The sequence below is a fragment of the Camelus dromedarius genome, chromosome 13 (genome assembly GCF_036321535.1).
Source record: "Camelus dromedarius isolate mCamDro1 chromosome 13, mCamDro1.pat, whole genome shotgun sequence".
NCBI classification, from domain to species: domain Eukaryota; kingdom Metazoa; phylum Chordata; class Mammalia; order Artiodactyla; family Camelidae; genus Camelus; species Camelus dromedarius.
The window spans coordinates 9,948,158-9,970,359 of record NC_087448.1 but is presented as its reverse complement, the minus strand read 5'-3'; the positions used below and the strand labels follow the sequence as shown (position 1 = coordinate 9,970,359).

The 22,202-nt window shown below is 44.1% G+C and overlaps 1 protein-coding gene across 22 annotated transcripts in view; it reads right to left on the bottom strand.

Moving 5' to 3' along the window:
* DOCK9 (dedicator of cytokinesis 9) overlaps positions 1–22,202 on the bottom strand; it is a 256,366-nt gene that overhangs the window by 135,864 nt on the left and 98,300 nt on the right. For all 22 annotated transcript variants that reach the window (XR_010383575.1, XR_010383576.1, XR_010383577.1 and 19 more), the window contains exon 2: positions 3,719–3,835. Coding sequence is in view for 17 of the 22 variants with exons in the window: in XM_031466259.2 (XP_031322119.1) it covers positions 3,719–3,835 (117 nt within the window). In the remaining 5 variants the exon portion in view is untranslated. The remainder of the gene's footprint in view (positions 1–3,718; positions 3,836–22,202) is intronic.

Below are 22,202 nucleotides of genomic sequence, written 5' to 3'. Positions count from 1 at the left end.
ATCTACCGCCAGACTCACACTGAATTCTCTGTCTCTGATAGGAAAGGGAGGAACCCTGGGCACCACTTACACTTATGCAGAGATTTGTCAATTCTTAAGCAATGAGTCCACTTACCTTTCTTGATCTAAAGCATTTTAATCATAAAGGTTATCATCTCTGTCTAATTGCCTGTTAAAGTTTACCTATAATTTACCCATGGAAAAGTTCTCAGACTCATACCACGTAAATCTGATGTGGCCACAAAACTTAAAGAACAAGAAAGGTCCATTAGCCACCAGGAATTATACTCCTTTCATGACCCTGTTTCACTTCCATTTTATTTTATTTCAGAAATTATCTAATTTCCACCAAACCAAATCACTGACTTGGCAAGAAGTTTACAGATCTAGTCATGGGCACTTCCACATGTGCTCAATGGTACTTATATTCACTTTGTGAATCAAAGAAAACTACCTAACGTTCATGATAACTTTATAGATTTTTAAATGAAGCCAGAAGCACCCACCCCTGGCACCCAGCGTGCAGAGATTCTGTGGATGTGGAGGTGAGTGGGCAGCGAGGGAGGTTAGAGAGGCACCTTCCTCAGGGCCACAGCACAGGTGGGAACACTTGAACACAAGAAGTATAAGGAGCCATCAGTGAAAAACTCAAGACAATGCACTTAGGCATTAATGCACATGATGTAGACAGTAAGCATTAGAGGAATTAGAGAACGGGGTTGGAGGGATGACTGTGGACTTGAATAGCTTTGGAGGACTGTAATCTCAAAGGGTGAGGCGGTTCTAGAACGATGGAGAAGAGATGATCCTGCTGGAAAGGAGAACCATGAAGCCAAGGCACAGACAACAGAACAGACCCCAAAGCCCCTGAGTCCGATTCTGAAGAACAAGGGTAGTCAGCAAGGGAGGGTTGTATTAGCCGTGGCATCCCTGCGCTAGTCAGGGCAGAGAAAACTTCACTTCATAAATGTTCGAATGGCTGAGAAATGTCCTTCTGTCTTTTTAAAATCCACATTGACTTCATGTCTCGTAGGGTGTTTTGCTTTCAACACTCTTCTCCCACCTCAGACAAGTACACCCGTAAGATTTGTTTTCAGAGAACTCAGACATCCTTAGGGGCTGACAACCCCAACACGGGTCTACTCATGACCTGCACAAGTGTATCACCCCTATCCACACCTACATTTCAGTGAATTATCACTTTGAATATATTTGACAGGACTTCACACCAACTTCTATTATTTTAATAGGTAATTAATATTGTTTAACTAGTAAGTATAGGATTGCAAATCAACCTCACCATGCACTTTGCTCACTACCTGACCCATTTCCTGTCTTTTTTACATATGAAGTAAAATATTTTCCTCTGACCTAATTTGTTCCCTCTTCCTCTAATAATACAACAATAATTCTGCTCCTATCCTGCTAAAAAAAACAAAAACAAACAAACAAAAAACCCAGGGACAGACAGAAGGAATCTGTGGTATCATTAAGACATTTGGATCATACAGCTAACTAGGCAGGTGGTAAAATCATTAAGACAATTTAGCAAGAAAGCACAGGATACACAGCCTTACCAGATTAGAAAACAGAAGTCTCCCAGGAAACAAGTAACACCATCCAAACTCCAGCGGAGCCCATCACAACTACTGTGATGGCAATCGACACTGACATTCAAGCTCCTCAAGCTTTGAAAAAACTTCCCCCAAGCAGAAATTAACACTTGCTCATTCCAACTTGGCCAGCAAAATGTCAGTGATTTCTTTGCCGTTCCTAGAATATTTGTGTCTCCTATCCCCAGAGAAGAAGTTAGGGGCAAAAGGGACAATGGAGTTTTTCTCAAAGTTTCAATCATCTGTTTCCACAATAGTTTAAACATCCAGGTTCCTTGGCCTTGAGACAAAAGATGAAACTAAATTAACTATATCTTATTTCTTATTTCTTTGCTTTGCTTTTTTTTGGGCAATTTTATCTCAGAATTGCAGATACAATTTTGCATTCTAGGCTGCAAACTTGAAACAACTTAGTTACTCTAACTGATACCAAGAAGAATACATACTTCATGCTCAGAGCAACTTGAGATAACCTTTGGCTTCTTCAGAGCACACAACAGGAAAAATATGTCAACATGGAATATAATTTATAATCATCTCATTTAACTTCTCATGCTAACAAATCTTTTGCCAAAATCACAGGCAAAAAGTATCATTCTGAGGTTTCCATTTTATTCATCCCTTAGTTGGGTAATCTATTCACGTAATGAAGTTTTCAAAGCATCATATTTTGGAGCACCATCTGAAACCATTTATCAGTGGAACATACTTTGGCAGCAGCACTGAACTAATGGTCAATTTCATTTCCATGGCATTCCTTATTTTTCAGGGAAGAACTAGAGTATAATCATTTTCTCCACATGTATCTCTAACAAGTTAGAAGAAGTGAACATTTGTGAAAATTCTACCTTTGCTGTAAACTGGAGGCTCTTAAATTTGGTGGGAAAAAAATTTCAAGGAATATAATTTAACAATTGTTATTAACATGGAAGTTTCTAAAGACAATTTGGTACATAAAGAGCTGTGTATAGCAGGTTATGTTCTGGGGAATGGGATTAGAAAGAAGGTGGTAAAGGAGGCTTTTAATGTCAGGTGTTTTAATAGTGCCTATTTGTTTGTTTACAAGTATGTACTAATTTTTTAAATTAAACAACAAAGAATCAAGGAAGCTTTAAACAAAAATAAGGCAGTTTAATTCACAGAAGACCAGTCTTAGATGGAAACAGCATCAGGTAGAGAAGCATCGAGGAAGAGATGAAGGAAGTGCCAAGATTAAGTCCCAGGAGAGCAAGGGAAGTAACTAGAATCTCCAGTAGACCAAGATGACTCCAGATTGCCAGGCATCTAATGCCATTAGGGTTCTATCATGCCTCACTGGCCTCAAGCGACTGTAGGGCACTTAGCCCCAGGCCACAGTCTGAAAGGCTTCAAGCAACAATCTAGAGAGCAGCTCATAGCTGAGTCCCCTGTGCTGAGTCCCCTGCTGGCAGCTACTGAGCTCCCGGAAACAGCACCTGTCACTGCATCAGTGAAGGGAATGCCAGGACTTTCCTGGCTGTCAGGAACCCCAACCCCTTCTCTTGAGCCCAAACACAGTTCAGGGCCTCTCTCAAGGCAGTCTCCCAGTGAGCCATCCTAAAAGGATGCATTACAAAATCTTTCACTAGTCCATCCCCTCCTTCAACTCCGCCATCTTGGCCTCCTCCGTCCATGCCCTCCTTAAGACTCTAAGGCACTTGGCAAAACCCCTAAACTCTACAAAGCTCCTAAGACATAGGAGGCACTTGTATCCACAGAATTAGCCCAGAGTCTATTGAAGATAAAAGACACACACCTAGAAGAAATATTTATGTTATATATGTATGTGCTATATGCATGTATTTGCATATATGAACATATACATACACACGTAACATACATTCATAACTGCACACACACGAATATACATGTATAGGACAAAATAACATCAATAAAAAAATCAACTCATGAAAGAATGCTTGGAAGAATATAACAATAAAAACTTTTCTCTCTTAAATATCATCTCTTCTTTTCATCTTTTAAATTTCTTAAATTAACTAACCAAAAAATAAATCAAGAGATAGTAAAGAACTGTTTGTAAAGATCAACCACACGGCTCCATTTACAGGCACTTAGAAGTTATCTACCTGAAAGTCATCATAGGGGAAGAGTAGCATCTCCCTTAAACAATCATTCAGGATCTGTGTCTTCTTCTGGACGATGACATTTTCATAGTCGAGTGGCTCAATCAGCTTTGGCTTGGCCTAGAAGGTTAAAAGATAAGCAATTAAAACACTCTTACAGATAAATGCAACTTATTAAGACTAAAGAATTTTATACATTCTACTCAGTATGTTTTTGTATTTTCCAACTTTTCTACAATGAGAGTGTGCCAGTTTTGTTATTAGGAAGAATCAGACACAAGAGATACAAGTTGTTTTCAAAGGCACAGAAGACGCTTCATGGTTACTCATGCTCATTTGGTTATTTAAGCACAAAGGATGCTATGGAGTCTAATGGAACCTCCAGTCATGTCTTGGGTCACCTCTGGCTAGTCAGTACCCTTCTAAGCCAGAGCTGCCCTGCTTGAGGTGGGGGCTAGCCATGGTCTGGCAGTGAAGGCCAGTGGCTCCAGCCATGACTACATTTTCTTGGCCCTGGGCTTAAAGCATCCACAGAGCTCACTATTTCATATAACACTCTGTGGAGCTCATCTCTGAAGTCTCAAAATATCTCTGTCTATCCTGAACCATCCATATACCTACATAAGCAATACCTAAACACCGAAAAATGTGAGCTGGATCAAAATAAGGCAAGCAAGGGGTAAAATGCACTAAAATCAGGGCTTGTGGGTGACCCCCCATGGGAAAAGATGACCATACCTGGCATGCACTGAGAAGGAGGCTATGACCAAGTGGGGAAAGCAAAGAGAGATTATGCCTTCTCTAGCTATTTCCAAAGTTAGTCTTCCCAGTAAAAATCTCATCTATTTCTAGCTACTGCCAGTGTTCAGTGATCACTTCCCACATGCAAGGCACTAATTCAGGTGGAGGATAAAGATACATACTCAACTAACAATAGCACAGTATGCCAAGTGCTAAAATATGTGTGTGTGTGCACGTGCATGCACATATACACAAAAACTGTTATTAAATTCATTACATCAATAGTTACTACAAGTACACCAGAAACACACAATTGTAAATCAGCTGTACTTAAAAGACAAAAAACAGTTATAAACTGCAAGATTTGTCTTTTGAAGCTATTAATAAAAAATCATCTCATACACACAATTCAGTAAATGCTGTACATGTTAAAGTGACAATATATAGGAAATATATTAAAGACATCTGGTATGTGGCAATTAAATTGGAAGCTGCAACTGAGACTATGTGTTCCCAAAGTCTGCCTCCTTTCCTTCCCAATACAGCTGGACTACATTTCCCAGCCTTCCCATGGATGGGTGTGGTCATGTGACAGTCTTCTGGCCAATAGCACATGAGTGGAAGGGATGTGGCTACTGCCAAGCCTAGCTCATAAAAGCCTCTGCTACAGACTGAATGTCTGCATCCTTGAAACTCTTATGTTGAAACCTAATCCCTAAATATACTGAGGTTAGGAGATGGGGCCTCTAGGAGGTGATTAGGTCATGAGGGTGGCGCCCTCTTGAATGGGATTAGTGCCCTTACAAGAGATACCCCCCCCCCAAGAGCTCTCTCATCTCTTCCACCAGGTGAGAACACAACAAGAAGACAGCCATCTACAAACCAGCAAGTGGACCCTCACCAGACACTGCATCTGCCAGTGCCTTGATCTTAGGCTTCCCAGCCTCCAGAATTGTGAGAAACAAATATCTGTTGTTTAAGCCCCATTCTATTCCAGCTGCCCAAGCTAACTGAGACAGCCACTATTCCCTGCTCTCTCCCTACTCCCCACTGCCAGCAGCACGCACAGGATCCTGCAGGGGACTCAAGGACACTGAGGAGTGGGTGGAGCCCCAAGATAAAAGGAGCTTGGATCCTGAATCACCCTGCAGAAGGCTGCCTGCTTAAAACTGGCACTGAAATAGCCTGTGAACAAGAACTAAAGCATCTACTGTGTTAAGCCAATGAGGTTCTCAAGTTTTTAATGAAGCAGTCAGCTTGCTCTGCCTAAGACACATATAAAAATGTTCATATTTAACTTCAATAACTTTTAAGTAGACTCTACAAAAAACTTAAAACATGCTGAGAAAAAACGCAATGCCCACACAAGTTAACATTATTATATTATTATAATTGGGTGAAACATGTTTATGGATGGAGATTAAAAATATGCAAAATCAAAAAAATTAAAATTATCATAGTGAAAGTGCAGGTAATTTCTTGTATAAAATATCTGTAATGTTAAACTGTTTTTGTATTTAAAAAAGGCCAAAAGAAGAAATTTATACAAAGTAATTTAGTAAGAACTGCCACAGAAAACAAAAAGTATTCTCTAAAATATTTTAATTCAACTTAAACAAATCATTTGCTCCTTCATTTTAGTTTGTCATGCTGTATATAATTATAAGTCCATAGGTGCTTGTTGGCAAAATGGATGAATGCCACAATTTGTAACATTTTTCTTAGGAGCCATGACTATATTCCTAATAAAACCCAAAGATGCACACAGCTTTCTCCAATGGCAGAGCTCAGGATTCTGACAGCTAAACTTCCATTACAAAGAAGTCAGATGGAGAGGCTGCAGGATGGAACAGACACCATTCTCCCCTGCTCTGTAGAGTGTCCAGCACATGACCGCAACCAGGGAAGTCCAGAGCAGGTAACCTAGTTTTCCAGGCCTGACTGCTCCAACGGGCATGTGCTGGCCAGGGGGAATCCTCAGCTGGATGCGTCCCTTCGACCCCTTCGCACGGGGGCATCGGCTCCACTCCCTCCAGGCCACAAGGGAAAGTCAGACTGCTTTATCAGAAAGCAGGGCCACAATGTCAGCCCTCATTAGCAAAGAGTGCTGCAGGCACACTGCTGAGAGAGGGGCTTTTCTCAGGCTCCAGTGTTCTGGGGTTGGTTTATTTTTGTTTTTGTTTTGCTTTGTACCTACAGCACAGTAGCCAGTGGGGGCTTTCTGTGAGAGGCCCAGAGGCCCAACACATCCCCCAGAAGTTGCACAGGCACCCCAGCAGATGGTTCCCAGCCCTCCAGCCCGCAGCTCCCCAGCAAACCTCCCCGTCCAGTGGACCAGGCATACTCCCCTCACCGAGGCCTGAATCCTAGCCTCGGCTGCCTGTGGGGGAGCTCTTCCAAGTTTGTTCTTTCCCTGGGTCTCTGCTCCCTAGATAGACTAGTCTTCTATTCTTCGAGGAGGGGTTGGCAAACATTTTTGGTGACGAGGTGGAGAGTAAACAAGTTAGCTGACTTATGGTTTCTGTCATAAGCAGTAAACAAAAGCAGTCAGAGACAGTTAAGTCGACAAATGGGCGTGGCAGTGTGACAGTAAAACTCTACTTAGAAAAAGAGGCAATGTAGTGATATATATCAATGACATCTCAATAAAACTGTGGCAGGAGAGGAGTGCAACAGCCAGATTGGGCCCAAGGGCCATAGTTTGTGGATCTTGCTGTAGAGTTAAATTTACTCTCTAGCAGTTGATCACCTTTCACCAATTTGTAATTCTTCATATTAATTTTCCATGTTTAATCAACTGAAGTTTGCTATTTCTGGACTGATACAGACAGTATGTTTACATCTTCTTAAATGTATTTAATGACAATTCTCACCATTTGACCGAACTTAGATTGTTTAAAACGTTTAATAAATGAAAACTATAAAAGTATTCATAATTGTTTTGCAATTTAGCACACCAAATCACGCTTTTGTTACCTAGATGAATTATTTTTTTTCCCTGTAGCTACTTTGGTAGTATTTAATGTAATGTGGTGGATATTAGGATTACCTTCCTTTTGTGTGCCACTGTTAACTCCCAAGGTGTTTTTATACAGATGATCACACTTAATCCACTGTTAAATCAATCTAACATGGAGGCCATTAGTCTGAGGGGGCTCTAATGCCGTAGGTGGCAGCCTACATAAGCAAACCAATATGTGCCTGCAAATGCCTCAAGGTTATAAAATCAAGACACTAAAGACAGCCAAGCACAAACAGCCAACTGGGCTTTGCACTAGAGCCAATCAGTAACTTCCTTTCTTAGCTTCTGCACTTTCTTCATATAAGTCTCCCCCCACCTCCTGTTGCCAGCGTGCTGCCAACCACTGGGAATTGGGTGTTGCCCAATTCGAATTGATTTTTGCTCAAATAAACTCTTAAAATGTTTAATATGCCTCAGTTTATCTTTTAACACCACTCTAAGGCAGGCATGGAAACATCTCTCCATTTTACTGAGGCTGGAAACTGAGGATCACAAGTTGAGCTGATCTCTTGAAATGTCCTACCAAGTAACCAGCAGACTGGACTAGAATGCAGTCTTCTGTCAGTCAGAACTCTCTCTTCTCCAGGCTGCCTTGTTAAGGGTCTATGCACACCAATGCTCAACCACAGGAAATATATGGAGAGTTTATAAGCCAACATCTCTGTTAAAGACTGATGGTGCATGTTAAGCAGGAAGGCCTGCAGAAGAACAGCATGAGGGAAATCTCATGGAAGAATAACATGTCTTCTTTGGTCCCCAGGACTCGGAAGATTCGAAACTTAGACAAACCCTGAAGTCGCTCAATGAAACAACTCCTGGAGACCTGAATGGGCAGAGGTCTTCCTCAGCTGCAGGGAACACTGTCCCAGAGAGAACCACTGACTCCAAGGAAAAGGGGCCAATGGAGAGGGACTCACGGCTACGTAAGTTAAGTACAAGGCAAAAAAGCTCTCACTTTAAATACAAACAGCTGGCACAACGCCTCGCTTCTACTCGTGGCTCTTAGGAGGAGGAAAGAAACTATCAGAGGAGAAGAGGCTGAGAATGATGAAGGAAAGAAAGGAAGAGGGACAAGAAGGAGATGGCGAGGGGACAAAAGTGACAGATACCTAGGGGTTGGGGAGGCAGAAGATGCAGAGATGGAGGAAACATAAGGAAAAGATGAAGACAGAAAAAGGAAAAAGAAATGGTAGAAGAGAGGGGCTTAGGAGACTTGAGGTGGGCCTGCGGGAAGCCACACCTCTCTATCTACCAAACTACGGGTTAAGACCATAATCTCCTATTTTCTCCTCTTCTTTAAACTGATGATTCACTGGTTACAGCTGTTCACTGCTCTTCAGCTCCACTAAGCTCTTCCAGCTGGTCACATGTGGGGGGGACAGGCCCCTGGTGTAGGAAACTGGCCATCACTGGCGACAGGAATGTCACACTAACAACAAAATGAACTTAGGCTAATTACCAGACTGCCTGTAACTACTCTTGGCTTAGAAGAAGCAGGCTTAGCACAGATCTGGCACATGGCCTGGCTTTAAAGCCACCTCAACACACTTCAGTTCAGTGCTTCTCCTGGTGACGTAACTCCAAGACTGTTGGGCTACATCCCAGTCCTGCCATCCTTCCGACTCCCCAGCCATGAGACCAAAGAAAGAACCCAGAGTCAGTGACAGCGACATCAATGATTCATTGGACAGGGAATCTTCCGTCACAGGCAAAGGTCTTGGGGAGACACCTCGCTGTGTATGGCCAACGGCAGGTAGAACATAGTTTGCTACACAGGGGAGGAGGCAGCTATCACTTACAGGGGGCATGATGTCAGAAGGGCTCCTTGGTTGCCAGAAGGGTGGCTGGGACGCGTCCCCCTACAGCTCTCTGGGTAAGCAGCTGTCGCAAGGCTGCTGTTTCTGGATGATGATCGAACACACTGGAACCTTTCCGGTCCGAGGGCTAGAACAATCATCAGCTAGGGGTGGAGCCAATCACATGGGTAGTTACTGATTAAACTTTCAGCTTAGGACGGGGAGGCACTCGTGCACATACGGTAAGGGTGAGGGAGGGCAGGGTCATGCAGGGAAGCACAGAGAGCAAGACAGCAGCCATCTTATGAGGCCTGATCATACAAAAAACTACTTTTTTTTTTTCCAATTGAGGCATAATTGACATACAAGCACTTATTTTTTATCTTCAAAAGGAAAAACTGGGGCCCAGAATTACCCAAATTGATCACTAGTCAGTGACTAGAAGTGTATCAGAAGTACTTTGTTGTAGAACCCTGCAGATTGACTAGTTTGAGTTTTAAAATATTCCAGGACACTGTGTTTCTCTAAGCACGACAGGGCTCAGCCAGCTCCCGAGTCTATGAGACTCAGAACACATAGGATGTGTGACTGTGTGCTTTTTTCAAAAGTGCATCTTTTTATCTGCACTTGTTCTTACAAAGTATGATGCTTTTATAGTGTGTAAAAATGTAATTTTTTACACTCAATCCGCACACAAGCCCTTAAGCTTTCTTCCCCATCTGGAGGTAAAAAGTCCTTATCTATGAACATTCATTTCTTGGTGTGAAATCAGGGAGAGGACTGTGGGACTTTCAGTTCACAAAAGTGGTTCTCAAAGTGGGGTCCCAGGAACAGCACTGTCAGCATCATCTAAGAAGTGGATACAGATTCTAAATTCTGAAGCCCCATCCCAAACCTGAATCACAAATTCCACGAGTGGGGATCGTGCTTGAACAAGCTTTCTGGGGGTTCTGAAGAACCCCTAGTCTATCACGATGCCCCAAGGACTGTGCTGGAATTTGTAAGTTCAGGGGTGAAGAAGGAACAAGCCCAGTGCTGAGCTCCTTAACCTTCTTAGGGTTACAGACCTCTCTGAGGCCATGGGTTCCCTCCCCATAGAAATATGTACACACATTTTATACCCAGTTTTGGGGGGAGAGTTGTCCTTCCTGGAGAACAGCCATGGAACTGAGTCAAAGAAACCCTGGACTAGTGGGAGAGGTGGACTCGTGGACACCGAATTCAGTACAGTGACAAGTGCTGGCAGAGGCTAATGCTGAGCTAAGGGAGGAGGTACCACCAATTGCCGTCCATGGATTGTGAAATTTTCTCACTTCACCAAGCAAGTGATGCTTCACGAGCGCTGAGAAGAATGACAGTTCTTCAGGGGGGCAGGGTTCTGAATTCCTTAACTTGACAGCTCAGCCCCTCTTAGACAGGCAGATGCACGGGCTGCAGCCAGGTCTCTAGCCCTGGGGCCCCGACACGAGCCGTGCAAGCGGTTCACTGCTCCTGACGAGCCTGCTCCCGTCACTCCCCACACCTACGCACCTGTCAGAATCCTACAGTCCTTCGGGCAGCGGTCCACAGATGTTTGATTTTAGCAGCAGAATCGTTCTCAAAAACAAATCTCACACAAACAAATATGCCCCAAAAAGTTAAAGCAGAGTTGCTCTAGCCCCAGGGCCTGCAGTCATTGGCTTTATAACTGGGGCACCACCTCAGCCCATTAAAAGGGACCCTGCCCCTTCTCCGACTGTTGCTTCCCGGTTAGTAGCAGTCCTAGGTAGGCAGTTCCTCCTGCCCTGGATTGAAATGACCCTTGAACAGCTAGCTTATCACCTTGACTGTTCGTGCCTTGGGGCAGGGCCAGGTATCCTGATCTCTCCACACCTAGCCCAGGACACAGACATATTGATTGTGGGTTAAAGCAGCTGAATGCCCCTCACTTGCACAGACCTCTCTTCGGGCCCCATACACATCCCCGTAGAGGTCAACTGTGGCTCGGCATCTTGGTTTAGGAAGACTTACAGAAACACGGCCCACTATGTCGGTCCACCCAATGTCATGTAAACAGAGTGACGTGGCGGCACAACACAGAGGCCATATTGCAACGCAGGCAGATCCCAAGGTGCCTGGGCCAGAACTGCCTGGAGGTATTTGAGAGCAGTCATTACACAAACTGAGAATGCCCCAACTCACACAGCTGCCATATGAAAGAAACCTAACAGAGGTTATCCAGCCCTAAAAGGTTTATGGGATGTTGCCAAACGTTGCAAAGCTAGAAGAAACTTTTCTAAACTCTGACTAATAAAATGCAAATTTCAAATAATCTTGCTACAGGAAAGACTGAATGATCTATTCTTGCGACACAGAATGATAATACAAAATCATGATTGTATGAAGAGATGACAGGAGTATGATGCCAAAAAAATGTAGGGAAGAAAATATCACTGAGGTATGTCAGGAGGTTCATTGACAAAAATGTGTTGTTTTCCTGTATTTCCAATGTTGATAATTTGGGTTAGCTTTTTAAATTTTATAATTCGCTGTGATTTCTTCTCAAATTCTAAATCACTATTCACTTCCATGCCTTATTTTGTATTTATAATTCTGAGTTACTTTTCTTAAAGCCTCCCCCCAAATTCTAAGCTTCACTGCTCAGAAAACCCAGATCTGCCCCGATATGGCCATATATATACCACACCCCACGGACATTGATCAAATTGAAGGTTAAGAAAGCTGAGCTGTGCAGTTACTTGGGGCTGTTACTGCACCCCAGTGAGTTAATGCTCCTCACAGCCTGGCAAACAGTGAGCATATAATAAAAGTAGCTACTATTATTATATTATTATTAAATGTATTGCTTGCATGACAGTAATTGTAATTTTGTTTTCGAGTGAGTACTCCAAGCACATTCAATTTTACCCATCTGTTTACAGAAACTTTCCTCTATCTTCCAGAAACATACTAAATAAACATGATGACAATGGCTGGGACTTTTACAAAGAAGGAGAAACAAGACATAACATGGAGAAAACTATACCCTAATCAATACAGATGACAGTGGAATTCAGAGACTGAGCCCAAAGAAAACACAAATAGATGCCTATTGCATTATGAACTGAAATGAGGACCGATGAAGTTGGTGTCAAGAAGGACTGAGAAGAACAGTCGAGGGTCAGGGTGTATACAGAAGCACTTTAGACCCACCCACTAACGGCAGCTTCATGGGACCAGGAGGATCGGACACTGCAAAGATGGGGGCAGGTGTGAACCCCAACGGACGCTGCTCAAAGAGGGTTATGTGGCACTCACCCGGGACGGAGGCAGACTTGTCAAGACCCACAGATGGGTATCTGTCAAAGAATCAGGAGCCTCACTAAAACAGCCTGCGGCCAGGGCCACGTGACCAGATGCTGGGGAGCAGCAGCTGCATTTCAAGGGACAACATGGGCACAGGTGAGCCGCTGACACCAAAGCCACCAGGCCCCATCTACTGGTCACAGCAGCGCAGCAGGCCACCTCCAGTGAGCATGCGGCTCCCACAGGTGCCAAAGAGCATGACCCACGTGCCCTCCCCGCGATCTCCCCTGGAGGCTGTCCTAACTCAGTCCTTCCCACACAGCATTTGTGGCTTTGGTTCTGGCTGCTCAACAACCACGCAAACTGAAATTTCAGCTTCAATGGCAATCAGAAGCCAGGGAGTCTTCTCAGTGCCAGGAAAATGAGATTCCTCTGGAATCCAGCAGAACTGGAGAGCATCAGCCCACAAATGAGTTCAGTGTTGGCCAAACATGTATGAAGCCTCGAAAAGCACGGGAAGAGCTAAATAAAAAGGCTTTCTGAACCTACTGCTCTGCCCTCTGTCATGATGGCTTCCCGTGAACTTTCCAGTCATTTCTTTCCTTTGTGTGCCTGGTAATTAAATGTTAACACAAGATGAAACCCTGAAAGCCACTTCTTGAAATAGCAAAACTAAGGAAATGGCAACTCTTGGAGCGCTCTATTTTTAGAAATGAGAAATGCATCATTTCTGCTTATAAAGAATTTAGGACTTCCTTGATTTATCTGCAGAGCTATAAAAGATACCTGATTGGCTGAGATAAAAATCCTTCACGGAATAGAGTCTGCTTTCAAAATGGGGCACTTCTCAACACTGTCAACAAGACCCCCGCTACGCAGCTAGGGAGGGGACAATGCAGCTTGCGGTAAGAAGGAAGGGGCCTCTGAAGCCAGACGTTAATCAGTGTGGCTCCGCCAGCCTTTCTGCACTACCATCCTACATACAACTCTCACTCACTGGACACTCCCACCAGGACTTCTTGAAGTTGTCAAACCTGAAGGAAGAAACCCCAGTTTCCTATAACTAGAGTGTGTACGGGAAATGAGCAGCTGCCTCCCATCCTCGCGTGCAAATGTGATGAGCAGATCTGTGCTCCTTCTCTCCGCAGATTTTTACTGAGCCTGTCCGTGTGCACTGTGCTCCTGGTCTTTGTGCTCCTGGTCTTTGGGACAGTGGGATAAAGAGCACACAGCCCCGGCACCAGGAAGCCCACGATCCTGAGGGAAGGTGGATTTGTGAATAATCTGGAGCAGGATGACTGACAGCAATGTGGACCCAGGAGTGGCATCTGACCCACTAGAATGAACCTGACTCCCACCCGAGTCAGATTACAAGCCCCATGACAGCAAAGATTTCTGTCTTATTTACTATATTATATCTATACTATTACTGCTTTGTCCAGCTCCTGGAACAGCACAGGCACTCAGTGAATGAAGGGGCCCAACAACGTGGGTGCTTCTTAAAGGAGGTAGTTAGAGCTGAGTCTAAGAGATGCAGGAATCAGCCAGGAGTCAGGGTGGACTGGGAATTCCTCGAAGAGAAAATGGAGAAGCCAGGAAACATGATCATGGATACACCAGATTTTGTAGGGCTTGAAATCTATATAATCAGAGGGGGAAGTTTAAAAAAAATACAAAGTTATGAAAAGGAAGTTGCGGGAGTCTCTTCCTGGGAAGGGATCCTGAAACTGAAGCTTCTTTAGTTTCAGGGTGAATCCCTTCTGAGCATGGTGAGTTCAGGAAGCAGCAGGCAGTTCAGAATAGCTGGGCAGATTAGCTCATCTGGGGTACCCACAGGTCTCAAGGCCACCCCTGGACTACAGCCGGTGATGAAAGAGGAGACCAGAGTGGCTGGTGGGCCATGTTGAGGAGGGCCCTAAGGAAGCCAGCAAACCATGCAGGAGCAAAGAGACGGAGAGATGTGAAACTAGGTCCAAACATCCTCCAGATGTGGAAAATGGCCTCCCATCTCCTTGCAGTAGACATGTGCTTCTTCCCTTAACCCAGCACATTAGAACTTAGGAGACCATGATAATCAAAATATTTTCACATTCTCCCCAGTGATCCATGTTCCTCTCTACAGACTGTTCATCAATGTGTGTAGGAACAACTGTCTCAACAGCTGTTTAGAATCATACATGTTTAAAAGGAGCAGGAGGTTTGGTAACGTCAGAAATTCAATTGTACAAACATCAGAACCTGAGATTATCTGGTCCAGGTCTCTCTCATCTTACAGATAGGGACACGTCGGTGCATGGATGGGAGTTCAGTGACTGTCCTGAGGCCCCAGAAGGAGTTGCTGGCAAAGCTGGGCCTGGATCCCAGGTCTTCTGACCCCTGGGCCATGCTCTTCCTGGTTCCTGCTCTTCCCTGCAGCCTCTATATTTTAAATTTTTGCATGTTCACTGGCAACATACACAAGCACGTGATATAGAAAACTAGAGGAAAAAGAGAACCCCATCTAAGCTTGGACTGAGAAGCACACTCAGTCTCAAACCTGAGCGTTAAACCACAACAGCTAATGAACCAGAGAATGTTTAGAAGAACACATAATGAACACCAAACTCTCAGACACCTAAATATATTTCTCACACTGAAATGCAGTGTTATCCTCAGAACAGATTAACACCAAGAATGACACACTTGTGAATATAGTTTTTTATATTATAGGCACTGATAAGATGTTGGATTCCCTTTTTATACAGTACTAAAAAGAGCACTCAAGTGAGAGAACTTGTCACTTGAAAGATTCTATTTAATTAGGCATGCCAGTACAAGCAAAACTTGGACACTCAAAATCAATCAATTTGATGGAAGGAAAAGAGCCTGGGTTTTGCATTTGTCTTTTTTATAAATAACTGTGGTTTTCCAGAATTATTACCCAATTACTGAAATGAACAGAATTAAAGACTATGAAAAACTGTCAGATCGATAGCATCTAGAAAATGGGATGGAAACTTGCGTAACTGCTTGCATTCAGTTGGCTGTGCCCAATGAGGATGCCACAGAGAGCAGGAGAGAAGGCCAGACAGGGGTTTAGGGGGTTTCTCCATGCCCTGTGGCCCTGGAGCACGAGGAGAGAGCTGAGTGGGATGGGGACATCGCCCCTGTGGAGAGCGCCTCAGGTATCTTCCTTCTGTCCTGACCCAGGGCATGAGCCAAAGAAACGCAAAGAAGAGCATGAGGAGAAGGGGGAGAGAGCAGGCAGGGGTCTGAGAGGCGGCTCAGCGTGTGTGTCCCACACCCACCACCCCAGCTGCTCATTCTGTCCACCATTTTTTCACCTGTAAGAGTGATGATGAAAGCAAGAGAGGAGGACATGCTCCGTGGTGGGTCCCTAAGTGATTCTATCTTAAATCCATACTACAGACTCTGTTCTAGCCAATAACCCACCTCCCTCCATTTTTTTTTAGCCTTATGGCCTAAAAATTCTTAATTCTTCCTATGTCAATAAAAGATATTTTTGGAACTCTGAAATGAAGGGGTCAAGTAATTAAGCTAAAAGGCTCTAAAAGCCAGATTTAGTCCGATTTCAAAACAACTTACTTTAAGCTACTTATCTAAACATACCAGGGTTGGGGAAGGGAATATCCATAACACATTTTCAGTCCACAAGAGTTTCTGCACACTTCGTCACCAGAAAAGAGCGTTCAGAGACCAGTTAAGGGCAGGTGTGGGGAGTTAGGATTAAAATCCTGGTCCCCAAAATATTTACTATTGTTGGAGGTGGTGAAAGGTGGATACAGGTTCATTTTAATAGCCCAGTGTCCTCAAAGTGTGGTCCCAGACCAGCAGCACCAGCATCCCCTGGAACTTGCTAGAAATGCAGTCACCCCAGATCTACTGAATCAGAAATTCTGGGGTGGGGCCATGCAACCCGGGTTTTAACAAAGCCTCCTTCATGGGTGAGTGATGGTGGCGCCCACTCCAGTTAGAGAACCACTCTACTCATCTACCTACCTTTGCATACGTTTGAGAATTTCATATTAAAAAGTTGGTTTTTTTTTTAAATCCTGGCTCGACTGCTTGTTGGCTATGTGGCCTTGGGACAAGTTACTAAGTCTCCACATCTGCATTTGAAAATAGGGAAAGTACCAGCTTCCCTTATCTTCATCGCAGGATTATCGAGGGTTTCAATACACAGTGCCTGGTGCAGAGCAGGAACTTGGGGATCATACTCAGTCAAGTGTCACTCAGATACAAGACACTTCTGGTCCCTATAACAGAAACACACCTTTGCTGGATCACACACATATCATCTCTAGAAACCTCCCCTAAACTCTTATGGTTGTATCATCGCCGTTCCACAGAGGGGGAAACTGAAGCTCAGAGGGGTTTCATGAATTAATAAAGGTCTCACAGATGGTGACCCGTGGGTCTCCTGGCCCCAAGCCCAGGACCTTTCCCCTCACCCACCAGCAATTCACGGGGTGGAATTTCAGAGTTCCAGAACAGGAAGCTGTGCCAATGCCTCCACTTCTTGTTGTATGAGAAATGCACAACACTGCTTCACACTGTGAGCTCCAGCCTCCACACCTCCAGCGAGGACAGGAATCCGAGGCTTTCTGCCCCACTCTGAGATCTGGAAACATAAGCTGCACTGAACTGCCCAGGCTCCGTGATCTCACAGAAGGACAGATAGAAGGCAGAGTCATTCCCTGAAGGATACTCATTTTCCATTTCAAGGACATTACAAATCATACTTCAAAATACTACATCCTCCTGAAAAACCAGGTTTGAATGCTGGGACATATATTAATGCCATTAGGTTGTGTCTCATTTATGTTACCTCTGAATACTTCAAAGACATGAGCTTTTCAAGGAAAACCCAACCTTACAATTAAATCATGGATTTCCTCCTCACACCAGAATAACAAATATGGTACTCCTTTCAATGACTCACCCACCAATACCAAGTTTCTAGTTTGAGGTGTTTAAGCTATGGAGTGTGTAATAATGTGTAAGCTATGGAATGTTATAGACCTGCACTATTCAGTTCAGTAGCTTCTAGCCACATGTGGTTATCCTGAATTCACATATGCTATAGGTGTAAAATAGACACCAGATTTCAAAGACATAGTATGAATAAAAGAATGTATACTGCCTTGATATTTTGTAAGGATTAAATGCTGAAATGATAATATTTTTGGAAATATTGGGCTGAATTTATATTACTAAAATTAATTACACCTATTTCTTTTACTTCAATTTGGCTACAAAAGAATTTAAAATGATGCATGTGGCTCATGCTAGAGTTCCATTAGACAGCACTATTAAAGACCATATGAAATGGACTTTTTTTTTTAACATACAGGTAATTTTTAAAACATGGCAAAACAAAGGACAGACCACTCCCTGAAATTTTCACTTGGGGAGACAAGACAAATTTGGGGAAAACTACCACATTAGACTCAAAACATTCAAGTAGAGTCTTGGCCAAGAAAAGCAGGTGATTTGCGTTGTTCAGTGTTGCTAACAGACCCCGCTTTCCAGTCTTTCTCCCCGAGAAGAGCTATCTTCTTTGTCCTACATTGTGTGGGTCTCCACTACTTTCCACATATAATCAATTTACTGGCATCCTGGTAACAAGAAATCAGTATGTGATTTCTTCCAAGTGTCCTACAACCATCACAGGTGATGATGCTACAGTTGCAGGTGCAACTGATGAGAAGCAGCAGCACTGATAACAGAAAGGGATGCTGGCAAAGAGGAAGAGCAAGAAGGGTTTTGGCCCAGGTCGCCCAAGTTTGTACATGTGTCCTCAAGTCACCAATGTTAGCTAACATTTTAATTTAGATCAAAAGTAACAGAAGCACAGCAGAGTTTCGGGGCACAATGCCCACAACACATTTAGCCTAGCAGTCTCCTCTGGGTGCATCCCTTGTTACTTTTTGGCATTTCAACATATTTGAATATCAGTGGCTAAACCAATGAAGGTGGAAGAGGGAAGGATGAAGAGGAGGATGATCCTCACATCCAGTTTCTCCTGGAATCCCTTTGTGCAACCCCTTCTTCGAATTCCGCAAAGGTGACCACGCAGAGAAGAAAAGGGAAAATAGTGGAGCTTTGCATTCTGTCAGAGACAGGATACAAAGAAAACAAAACCACAACTCCTGCGGGTATGAGCCCCCAGTTGGTGAGGGAGACCGGAGTACACACTTTAGCGAGAAAACAGCAGAGATGCCTAATGACTTAACACACTAGCATATGATGCCAGGACTGACCACAGGAGCACAGTCTACAGGAAGATGCGGGGAGAGAGTTTAAAGGCTTCTTGGAGGAGCTGGCATGTGAATCCAGGACTTGGAGGATAAACAGAAACGGTCCAGCAGTGAAGCCATGCCAGGCGAAGGAAGTGCTGTGCGCAGGTGTGAAAGCACCCAGGTGATGGGCACAAGGCCTGGGTCAGGATGCATTTTGGAAGCTGCAGTAGATGAGGGAGGCCAGCAAGCAAGTTCAGGGTCAGCCTAAGTGGCCAAGTAGGCCGTGTTTTGCCTTCTCTGCAAAGGAAAGTCAGGAAAGGGGTTTAAGCAGGAGATTAATAACCATATCTGTGTTTTAGAAAGAGTGGTCTGGTGGCACTCTGGAGCGCGACGCTAAGTGAGGAGTGAAGGAGGGAAGTTGACCAAGGGAGTCTAGACAACCTTCGGAGATGAGGAGTCTGGAGGGCAGACACCACAACTATCTCCATCTGACAGAAACGCAGTCTTGGCTTAGAAATGTCAAGTGTTTAAAAGACACCAACACAGAGCCCTGTGCACCACTCACGTCTGCGTCTCCCGTAGCAGTGACAACTCCCCACAGGAGGGTACCCTGACACAGAGCCTCAGCCCGGCCCCTCCCCGAGGACCTGGCAAAGCCCGCAGGGACCTACCCCTAAGTGGCACATACGCTTGCCTGGAAAGTAAGCACGGAAAACTCCTCAAGCCTCAAAATGTTACTCTACGAGAAACTCAGGACCAGCTGTATAACATTATGGGGATATTTCAAACTTCCGGAAAGTTGAGGAGAAACTATAATTTCCCAGCCTTCCTGTTTCTAAAGTTATACTCACAGTCGTGTCATCTGTGGGCTCCAGCCAGGTCTTCTCACCCCTCTGGACAGTATTCCCTGCTGGCTCCAAATTCTGCTACCACTTCTATTTATTTCCAGCCTTGCCAACCCTTTGCACTTGTCTTGTTCATTACATTGGGTGGAAATCCAATATCCCCTGTCTTACAGCTCTTACCACTCAAAACCCAAAGGACTTAGGATAAACTAAGCTTAGAACCTGAAACAGAAACCCGAGGATCTTGATCTGACTTCATCAAAGGTTATTCTGGGACCAAAGCAATTACCCTGAAACATGGAGCTTTGAGATTATTTATTCCACACGTCTCCTCTTACAGGTGAGAAAACTACTGAAGTGGGGGGCGGGCTGGTGTGAGGTGGGGGAAGGAAGGAGAGTCGTCCACAGAGACTGAAAGGCAGGTCCTGTACCGTATCTGAATCTGAATCTGTTCTCCAAACTGCTTTCTCTGAGACCACCCATGCCATGCACTGCTACCTGGGCCACAGCTCTGCCATCTTTCATTTAGCCACCACCTGTCAAAGGGTAGAGCACACTGGGCAAGTGGCAGCCTCCTCGAAACACTGCGGTGACTACGGTGCCTATTTTACTGGCTAGGGAATAAACATTTCAGGGTCATCCTGCATTGTGCTGTAAGTCAATTTAAAAAAAAGAACTCTAGGGAGGAAAATAAGATGTCTCCAGACTCAGATAATCCACCAAGCTATGCTCTCACATAAACTTCTGGGAAGATGATAAAACATGACGCCCAAAAGAAGAGTGACCTCTAACTCCACTCTGTTCACATTTCCAGCTTCTTCCGCCATGACCATCCTCCTCTGTCTGTCTGTGCTATTCAACTGCTGCTCTTCTGCCACTTAGAAACTGGCCTTTCTCTAACAATACTTAAATTTTGTAAGGGCAGGGAGTTTTCAGCCTTTCTTTTTCATTTTTATAATCCCAGCACCAATCATAAGCAAATACATTCATCTTTGTTAATGAATCGTACATATGCGTTCAGATATGGGTTCTGGAAAACCTGACTGGCCACTTAAAATTGTGGCTCTGTCACTTCTTCAGTGTATGACTTTGAGCAGGTCTCCTAACCTCCTGAGCACAGAGAGGTTAGGTAAAAAGACTAGTAGTAACAGCACCCGCCTCCTAGAATTGGGAGCATTAACTGAAATAATGTATTTAATAGGTTTAATACAGCATCTGGCACTAAGCAAGGCACTACATAAATATTTTCTATTTTTATTCTTACACTGAAAAAAGGAAAGAAAACTGGCATTACTTTGTTGTAAAAAACAGTGACCAGCCACTCTGCACGTTGATGACAGACGTGAAAAAAGAAACTCGCCAGAGCTGAGTGGATTTCCACGTTCTCCACGAGGAAACCTCCCAGAAGGGAAGAGTGGCTCCGAAGAGTGGTTCCACGAGCTGTGGAACCCCCGTCTCTGGGGTAAGAGGCATGTGCTTCCCAAAGAGTCCTCCCACCCCCGGCTCCACAGAACATGTGTGCAGCAGCGGGGCCTCAGTCCGCAGACTGTTCATGAGAACGGTCAGGGGTCCCCATGCACTCAGCAGAGCAGTGTCGGGCCTGCTCTAGGTACTGAAAAATAGAACGTGTCCTTGCCGGAGCCAATGATGATTTAAGTGTCGTATGCCTAAGTGGAAAATGATGGGTGAGATTCACACTCACTGTGCCTAAAAAATACCACGTGAAAAGTATTTCTGAGGAAGGAAGCCCCTCATGACCTGGGGAGAGGGAACGTGTATCTCACTCAACTCTGTATCCCCAGGGCACTACCCAGTCTGTCTGGTAAATCTCAGTCCTTACAGATGCAGCTGAATGAACAAACAGATAAACAAATGAAGGGGAAAGCCAAAGAGCACAGTGAAGGCTTGTGGTTCTGAATAAGTCAAGTGTCCTGTTTTTTGTCACCTGGGAATATGTCATTACAAAGAACTTGCAGGACATCTTCCCTTCACCACTCAATATTTTAAAAACAAGAAGCTACTTATTAAATGTCATCAATGTTATATCATTCATTATTTCTGAAGACATCTAAAGGGAGGCAGGAAAACATAGAGGCCAGAAGGGCTTTATAATTTAATAACACAATCACAGTCCTCTAAAGTCTTATAGGCAATTGACAACAATATGATCATTGCCCATAAGCTTGTGTCTGAGGGGTTTGCATTTTAATTTGCTTCTGCTGTTTCTAGAGTAAACAGAACTTCAGAGAGAAAAGGTTTTCCCAGGTAATGCACTGAATTGTCTGACCAGAAGCCCAGTCTCCTACCCCTTTCTTCATTGGTACACATGCTGCCTCCTCATTTAGCTAATCATTTATTCTTTCAAGTATTAAAATAAGAACTCAGATTCAGTGTTTGACACCTGAAGATCCCAGAAAAACATCAAAAACAGAAAAGGTGCCTCTGAAAAGATACTCTTTAAAAATACCTAGTGAGTGTGCCAAACACGTGAAAATGCTGTTCTCTCCATCTTCACGTCTTTCAGCCTTCAAAAGTCCCAAAATAAGACCTGGGCTG